Source organism: Galeopterus variegatus, unplaced genomic scaffold, assembly GCF_000696425.1.
Source record: "Galeopterus variegatus unplaced genomic scaffold, G_variegatus-3.0.2 Scaffold3978, whole genome shotgun sequence".
Lineage (NCBI taxonomy): Eukaryota > Metazoa > Chordata > Mammalia > Dermoptera > Cynocephalidae > Galeopterus > Galeopterus variegatus.
In genome coordinates, this window is record NW_007730089.1 from 46,102 (window position 1) to 55,097 (window position 8,996).

The following is an 8,996-nucleotide window of genomic DNA, read 5'->3' on the forward strand; positions in this document are numbered from 1 at the left end:
AAGTATATGTTAGAGTGCAACTGTTATATATTCCAAATCTCATATTCCTCAACATCTGTTTGAAAGAGCATAATTTATTGAGAAAGAAGTGTCACTGAAGCTAAAAGGAAGAAAGAAAGACAGTTTCTACCAACGTGCCACAAATCAGGCGACTGCTAGACTGGAAACAGTGTACCTCCAAGGCTGTCCTTGAACATGAAGAAAAGACAGCAGCAGAGGACAAAACCAAGAGAGTCTCTTCAAGAATGATTTTGTCAGGAAATTGAAAAATTGGGTCACCCCATCCAGACTATCCAAACAACGATGCCTGAAAGTTTCTTTCTTTTTTTTTTTTTTTTTTTTTAAGTGACTGGTAAAGGGGATCTCAACCCTTGACTTGGTGTTGTCAGCACCAGGCTCACCCAGTGAGCTGACCGGCCATCCCTATATAGGGATCTGAACCCATGGCCTTGGTGTTATCAGCACCACACTCTCCCGAGTGAGCCACAGGCCGGCCCTTGAAAGAAGCTTTCCCTCAGGAAAAGAGGCACACAGGAGCCATGAGGGTGGAGCTGCTCCTTGGACATGCATCCTGAAGTGAATATGTGCAGCACAGAAGATGACCTGGAATGGCCATGAAGGTGTCCAGCTTAGATGCCTCACCAAGAAAATGCTGCAAGGAGCATTAAAAAAAAAAAAAACAACTTATTTTGGACTTAAACCTATAAAGTGTGAATAAATTGAGACTACAAAGGAATGATTATAGAAGAGTAAAAACTGTGGTTAGACACTTTATTAGTAGAATTAAATTATACTACATTTTTCAAAAAACTTATCAATATACCATCCATCATATTTGTTTGGACTGTTTTCCTTAGATTAGTAAATAAAAATAGAGCACTCACTGTTTAAAGCCCAGAATTTATTCTTTAGGAGAAACCAGAGCTAGTAAAGATGAAGACTCCGCCTTGATTATTTGATTTTCATTTGACTTGTGAGGGTTGGTATTGCCCAAGATTGTGGGGTGTATTAACCTTGAAAATGCCAGCTTGCATTTCTAGTTGTATATCTACCTGGAAAATGTCCCAGTTGATGAGCTCCATTTTTATAGTGGTTATGTGGAAAAGCATCAGATAAAGTGAACAGTTATTAGAACTCAAGGGCTTGTATTCCACCACTTAGTAACATGAAATCCAGGATTCTTTGTTCTTTATGCTATCTTAGCCAGTATCTTGTGTGTGGGGTGTGTGTGTGTGTGTGTATTTGGAAGTGAAGGGAAAGGTGTGACCCATATTTTTTTCACCTTCTTTAAGTCTCATTCTATGTATAGGTTGCTTTTTGCCATGTTCAAGTAGGAAATCTCATTCTATTAGAATTAGCAGCAGCCTCTGACTTTTAGGTCAATAAATGTCATCCACTGAGAAGAGTAACATATATAGAATGGAGTTGAAGCCTTGTAAGTATGTACATATTTTATTATGTACATCAAAACAACTTGGCAGGGAGAATATTGAAAACAGAACCAAAGGTAAGAAACCTCAAAGTGCACCTGAACGTTGACACATTGGCACAAACTAATACAGAATTTTCCTAGGTTGACCTCACAAGGACTTTTATGCCTTTCTAGTACAGATTTTCTTTTAATATTTATATTAAGCTTTTCTTTCTTAATCTCTTGTATCTTTCTTTATCTCTGTATTGTTCTCTTTCCTCTTCTGACAAATAATCAGTAACTCTTGCTGCTTTTCCTTTCCCAGGATGAGGCCACGAGGCCAGTGTCTTTACCTGTGTGCTGTTGGTTTGAGAACTACCACCTAGAAGCAGTTCACACTTAATTTCTTTATAAAGCAGTTGTGTGGGGTTTTTTTTTACAGTACTACTTTTTTCTTTGTAGAATTTACTCGAGAAGTGACAGACACACAGATGCCACTTGTTGCTCCCGTCATTCTCCCAGAGATGTATAAGATCTTCACCATGGCTGAGGTATGAAATCTCAGCCCCAGGATCACAGCTAATAAGGGCTGTTCAGGCTCTAGTCAGCATCCACCTCTCAGGTGGGAGATTGTGGTGTTTGCTATTGGTCCCCATACTTACAGACTAGAACTGACAAAGATCTGGATCTGCATCTGGATTAACCTTAGACTTTTCATTCATAACTGCAAGGACTTTGATAAAAGAGTGAAGTAGCTGAAGTATTTTTTTTACATATATCATACCTTCTGGCATCTTGTAACCCCCTAAGTACCTAGTATCTTTATGTTCCTTCAAGCCCGTTACTAAAGTATCCCACCTAAGCTTGTCTACCTCAGTTAAGTATTTGGAAGCAATCTATCACTGCATTGCAGATAACAGACCCTTAATATGCTGTATATATATTTAATTAATGTGTATATGAATGGTAACTCATTCACAGTAAGATATGAACAACTGATGGGTAATGTTTTAACCTTTGCCTCCAGCCAATGGTCTGAATTAAAAAAATAAAAAATACATTGGCCCTGTTAGGATTTCAAGTACTACCCAGCCTGATATTTTTAATTATATCATCCCCACGAAGACCGATGTATGAAGCTAATTCTAACATGGTTTAACACTATGATTTTTCTGCCTTTCATTCTCTGAATTACAGAAGTCTGTCTCCTGGACATGAATGAATTACATTTTCTATCTCTCTAGGGGATCCAATCTCATGTGAAGATTGATTAGTCATAGTTTTACTTTTAGTCACAGTTACACACATACATATACACTCCAATCTCGTGGCTATTCCCAGGTGTATGGTATTCGAACCCGTTCCCGAGCTGTGGAGATTTTTACCACTTGTGCCCACATGATCTGTAACATGGAGGAACTGGAAAAGGTAAGTGAACCTTTGCGTCAATAACAGACTTCATGTTTAAAAGTCTCAATGCCTTCTGCTGCAAGCAAAGCAATGACTCATTTCATGATAGTAGTACCAGAAAGCATGCTAGCCGGTATTATAGATAGAATTAACATTTTGATTAGATTTTCAGTTTGTATATAGCTTAGTTTCCTTCTGTTTGAGTCTTATTTCATCAAACATCCTATCCTGTATCCTTTTCATACTAGTCATCACACAGAACTTTCTTGCTCTTTTATGACCCTCTCATGTGAAAGTCAGCTGAAAAACACTAATCCCTGTGATTCGGAAGCAGTTATGAAAAGTTGGTCTTATATGGTAGCTTTTAAGAGGTCTGTATTTTTAAGAGGTAAGTATTAATTAAGGAAACATGAAAACTTGGGTAACACCTCCAGTGACTTTATAACTGTGCCCTTCTGATTGGGACTTGAGCCTGGAGAGAACTTTTGATGCCTCCATCTCTGTTTGATGTGTGCATTAAAGCCTTGGATTAGAGGTTTGTCCAGCATTGACTTTGGTGTCTGTTGTCAGGGTGCAGCCAAAGTCTTGATCTTTCCTGTGGTGCAGCAGTTCACAGAGGCCTTTGTTCAGGCCCTCCAGATACCAGATGGCCCCACATCTGACAGTGGTTTTAAGATGGAGGTCCTGAAGGTAAACATTTACTACCAATGAGATATTTGGAGTTTGAGAAAATGGTCTGAAATGATTGATTTCTTCTATATCACTTGTAACTCTTAGGTGTTTTTCTCTTAACTTCTCAGGCAGTGACAGCCCTAGTAAAAAACTTCCCAAAGCACATGGTGTCCTCCATGCAGCAGATTCTGCCTATTGTTTGGAACACCCTAACTGAGAGTGCAGCTTTATATCCTTTCCTGAAAGCTTAAGGGACTTACTACCACCTAGAGTTGGGAATCTAGCCTTGGGGCTTGTTTTATGGTTCTACTTTTTTAAGCAGGTTTTTTTTTTTTAAGTGTCTACTGTTGGTATGGGAATATATAATACTCTCTTGTAGAGTATATGTAAAGCAGACTCCAAATTCTATTTCTTTACTCTTCATCATACTTATGTGAGGACAGAAGTGAATTACACAGAAGAAGTAGAAGATCCTGTGGATTCTGATGGTATGTAGTTTATCTTTACAGAAATACTAGTTGATGGGAAGAGGGATCTTGGAAAAGAAAAAGAAGCCTGAGACAGAAAAAAGCATTAACTTAGAGGATTTACTCTCCTAAGTGAGTTTTCTAATTGAGTTTCCTTTCAGTGTATTAGATGTGAAGAAAAGAGAATTGACAGTCTTTAATCTGTTCCTCATAGGCATTTGCATAATATATTTCATAAAATCATAGAATTTCTTAGTTGAAAGAAATACCTTAAAGACCATTTATTCCAGCCTACTTCTGGCATTTTGTCTAGTTTAATTTTGGGGTCCCAGATGATGATACTTTTGTACCTGTTTTAATATTTTTAAGTATTTAACATCAAAAATGGACATGCTGGAAAATATATTTAGTGTTTATGATTCTTTTATTTGAAAAACCAAAGAGTATTTAATATCCTCAAAGTTCCTTTCTTTGACTCCTCAGTCCCCTCTACCAATCCTTGGAAGTAGTAATTAGCAAGTACTTTAAATATTCATTAATTTCCAAAGATAATGTAGTTCATTTCCCACATACATGCTTTACTTTTGCTTTCTTGTCATTAATTTTTCCTCTTATGTATTCCCTGTAGGTGAAGTCCTGGGCTTTGAAAATCTCGTCTTTAGCATATTTGAATTTGTCCATGCCCTATTAGAAAATAGCAAGTTCAAAAGCACTGTTAAGAAGGCCTTGCCTGAATTGATTTACTATATTATCCTGTACATGCAGATCACTGAAGAACAGGTAAATAATATTCGGGAGATAGTTATCAGCTTGTGCGAAGGGTCTTCAAAAAGTTTGTGGAAAGATTCGTGTTATCTTTTCATTCCATTTTTCCATGAACTTTTTGAAGTACCCTCATATTTGGAAGATGCAGCTTGATGAATGTGAAGGCATGGTCAAGTGAATACTTTATTTCTAAAATTAGACACTAGGAGGAATAAGTTCATGTGAAGTTTTAGGAAAGCTTTGACATAATTTTGTTGCCTAATCCTTGGGTATTAGAGTTTTATCAAATCCTATATTAGGTAATTGGACTTTCAGAACACTTTTTCCTTCAGGAAAATTTCTGCAGGACCACTAACCAAAGACCATGGTATCTAAAAGAACCTATTCCTTCCCCATAAATAGTGAAATGTAGAGATCAGATTATTTGCCTGGTTGGTGAGTCATTAAAATCAGAAAAGAATGGGGCCGGCCCGGTGGCGCACTGCTATAGTACGCCGCTTGGGAGCGCGGCGGCGCTCCCGCCGAGGGTTCGGATCCCACATACAGACTGGCCGCTCACTGGCTGAGCGAGGTGCGGGTGCAACACCGAGGGTTGCGATCCCGTTGCCGGTCCCGGTCCGGTACGGGCGCGACACTGAGGGTTGCGATCCGTTGCCGGTCACGAAAAAAGACAAAAAGGAAAAAAAAATCAGAAAAGAACATTCAAGAATAAGATAATGCTTCTTGTGTGAAATAGCACAAGAATTGACATAATTTTCACATTAAATATTCATCACACCTAATATATTCAGAAAATGACCTATTAAAGAGTAACAGCTGATTGTCAGTAGCGGAGAGCTAGTAATCTGCCAGACTCTAAAACAGAGTCTGCTAGATAGCAATAGCCATTGCTGCCTATCTTGACGAAGGATTTGTTTCTCTATATCAAAAAGAAAAGGCTTTTTAGGCTAGAGTTTTATTAAGAATAAAAGATTGAAGTCTTTCTGTATCTGTTGATGAAAAGAAGGAACATATGAACCAGATTGGCAGCCTCACAAAGGCCTGACTTCATCATCTTTTCAGATTAAAGTGTGGACAGCCAATCCCCAACAGTTTGTAGAAGATGAAGATGATGATACTTTCTCCTATACTGTAAGAATTGCGGCTCAAGACTTACTGCTGGTAAGAGGGTTACCTTGATACATCAACCAAATAATCCTTATCAATCAAATAATCCTGAATTTCCTCTTCTTTCTAGACATATAACCAAAAGTGAGCAGTGTTATTGGGTGGCTTTATCTCAGACATTTTTGAGATAAAAGAGATCTTCTCAAATGAAATTCCAATGTCATCGCTCCTGGTTCTAATTTACAAGTAACTATTAGATGGAAGAATTGTGAGGAGGATAAAGTGTTCTAATGAGTAAGGACAGTTGAATAAGAAACATTTCAGTGTAATTCACTCTTCTTCAACAAGAATCTGTAGTACAAACCAGTGGTTAGTAAACTTAAAAAAGAAAAATTAGATTGCTGAGAGATGAACATCCAAACATCTGCTCCTGTTTTCTTTGGCTCCTCTTACTAGAGCATAGAATTGTCTCTAGGCTGAAATACTATGAAGCTGCTACCAATTGCTTCCTGTTGGGTAGGAGGTTTGTTCTCATTGTTGATGAATCACTTGTCATTATCACTCAGTATTTCTAAGGTACCTATGAAAGATTATACTAGACTTTAATTAGTAGGTTAGCCTTATTTTTCCATGATTACCCTCCAGGAGAATAAATATCTGGTCCATTGTCATCCAAACTTGAATCAATCATTGCTCAATTATACTGTGCTGAATATAGCCAAAGGGAGCTAATGCCTAGGCACTGCGGAGATATAGATACTATTTTAATTTCATTAGAGACCCTGAACTAATGGGTCTCTACAACATTTTTAGTACAACATTTTTAGTACACCTAATCAGGGTTTAGTGTGTGTATGTGAAAGAGTTTCAGCCATTCACTTGTAACGCTCATTATAAACAATTTGTAATTAACATGCATTTAAAGTACACAAATAGATTTATTAGACCTTCTTCTCTCTCCTTAGGCTGTGGCCACAGATTTCCAGAATGAGAGTGCAGCAGCTCTGGCTGCAGCAGCCACTCGGCATTTACAAGAAGCCGAGCAAACCAAAAACAGTGGCACTGAACACTGGTAAGAGTGAGCAGCAGATAATTAACTTAGGGACATGTTTTGAGCTTCAGATCTGAGGCAAACAAATCTTTGCTTTGAATCCTCTGCTCTAAAACACCTCTTCCCAACCTTAAAATAATTGGTTAAGATGATCATTTTACCCTTTTTCTAAAAGCCTTGAAAGGAAGGGCTTTTATTTATGTATTTATTTTTCTTTTGCTTGCATGCATATTTTGTTTTTATATTGTTTGTTTTGGGGTGTTTTTTTTTGGCAGCTGGCAGGTATAGGAATCTAAACCCTTGACCTTGGTGTTATAACACCACACTCTAACCAACCAGCCAGCCCCGTATTTTGTTTTTAATTAGAAAAATCTTGTTATTAAATTTCATTGTTTTCAGCTATAGATTTAGATTGGAAGGGCAGATAAATGGTCCTTTTGAGTCAGATTGTGCCGGAATGTCCTATCCTAAATCTTCTGCCCTCAAATATTTTTTTTGGCAGTGTAGTTTGTTTTACCAGGCTGTGTTATCCCTTTCGCAGGTGGAAGATCCATGAGGCATGCATGCTTGCCCTAGGCTCAGTGAAGTCCATCATCACTGACAGTGTGAAAAATGGCAGGATTCATTTTGACATGCATGGATTCCTGACCAATGTCATCCTTGCAGACCTCAACCTGTCAGGTATGTTTGAGCACTGCCAGGATTCTGGAAGATCTTTGGACCTGTCATCAACTCAGTTATACTATTCACTTAAACAGGTAGGCCAGGTGTTTTTGTGTCCTTTGGGTGAAAATTCTTTGCCCCCTAGAGCTCGAACTCATCTGAACCTCTAAAACTGTCCAGAGGCCTTGGCTCAAGCTTCACATACTAAAAAACTAATGTTAACTTGTTCATAATTCTTCCATGCTGTTCATGTTTCCTTTCAAATCAGTGCTCCCGTTCTTGGCTTTTTTTGGCATTCAAATGGAATGCAAATCTGGTTGCTATACACTGAGAACTCTGTCTCGAGTTCTCATTATTAAATTCAAAATGCCCACAGGCATTCTGTGTCGGGCTCTTTCTTCCTGTTTGTTTCCTGTCATTTTTCTCAAACTTTATTCTTGGCCAATATCCAAATAATTAAAAAGTTCTATTCTTAAATCCATGTTAGTTACTTGCTTTAAAAAAAAAAAGTATCCTTTACTGTTAGACTGATTTCTCCAGCAGTGCAGAGCAGTCACTAAGAATCATTGTTATCTCTTTATGTGACATTTTGTGCTGCATTTCTCCTGTCCTTGCCATGCTTGTTCTCATCCTTAGAGCTAGAGCTCCATTCCAAAATACCGTATTTGCTTTCTCTCATGGTACTTAAATCAGGGCACATTTGGCATTGTTCGCTCCATTCTCAATCCATTCACTTGCCTCTACTTCATAGGATAGCCCTTGGAGTAGATTACGTCATTTGAAAACATTCTACTCTGTGACTTTAAGTAGGTAATCTTCCCCACCATCACTTCCATTCTCTGAATCAAAATTAAAATGATTGCACATCCAGAGCTCACATCCACTGGCAATATCCTGTTTCACTCTGTACTTATCATATGCTGCATTGTATTGTGGTTAATGAATATGTTTTCTCTCTCTTACTAGAATGTAAGGTCTTTGAGAGTAGAAATGTCTAGTACATCTTTGTATCCCACAGTGCCTTACATATAATAGGCATTCCGTAATTACGTGTTGAGTGAAAGTGTTGGGATTTCTCAAATCCATCAACATATTTCTTATAGAGTTTGCCCTAGCAAAGAATCTTCAAAATTTTAGGAGATTTTATTATATTTGATATAAACAGTAGAAAAAGGCTCAATGTGTATTGTTTGTTAATCCTGCCTATAGCTGAAAGCTTTTCTACACCACTGTTCTCAACCTGTTTAGTCTTAGGACTGCTTTACACTCAAAAATTGTCAGCAATCCCAAAGAGATTTTTATGTGGGTTTTATTTATCAATATTAACATACTAAAAACCAAAACTGATAAGTTTTAAAACTACATGAAGTGGGCCGGCCCGGTGGCGCACTGCTACAGTGCGCCGCTTGGGAGCGCAGCGGCGCTCCCGCCAAGAGTTCGGATCCCACAT

General features: G+C 38.1%; 1 protein-coding gene across 2 annotated transcripts in view; it reads left to right on the plus strand.

Moving 5' to 3' along the window:
* The window catches only part of IPO9 (importin 9), a 41,288-nt gene that overhangs the window by 16,167 nt on the left and 16,125 nt on the right, over nt 1-8,996 (plus strand). For both annotated transcript variants that reach the window (XM_008586410.1, XM_008586411.1), the window contains exons 5-13: nt 1,874-1,962; nt 2,753-2,839; nt 3,392-3,511; nt 3,622-3,722; nt 3,923-3,981; nt 4,589-4,740; nt 5,788-5,886; nt 6,798-6,904; nt 7,425-7,564. In XM_008586410.1, coding sequence (XP_008584632.1) covers nt 1,874-1,962; nt 2,753-2,839; nt 3,392-3,511; nt 3,622-3,722; nt 3,923-3,981; nt 4,589-4,740; nt 5,788-5,886; nt 6,798-6,904; nt 7,425-7,564 — 954 coding nt within the window. The remainder of the gene's footprint in view (nt 1-1,873; nt 1,963-2,752; nt 2,840-3,391; nt 3,512-3,621; nt 3,723-3,922; nt 3,982-4,588; nt 4,741-5,787; nt 5,887-6,797; nt 6,905-7,424; nt 7,565-8,996) is intronic.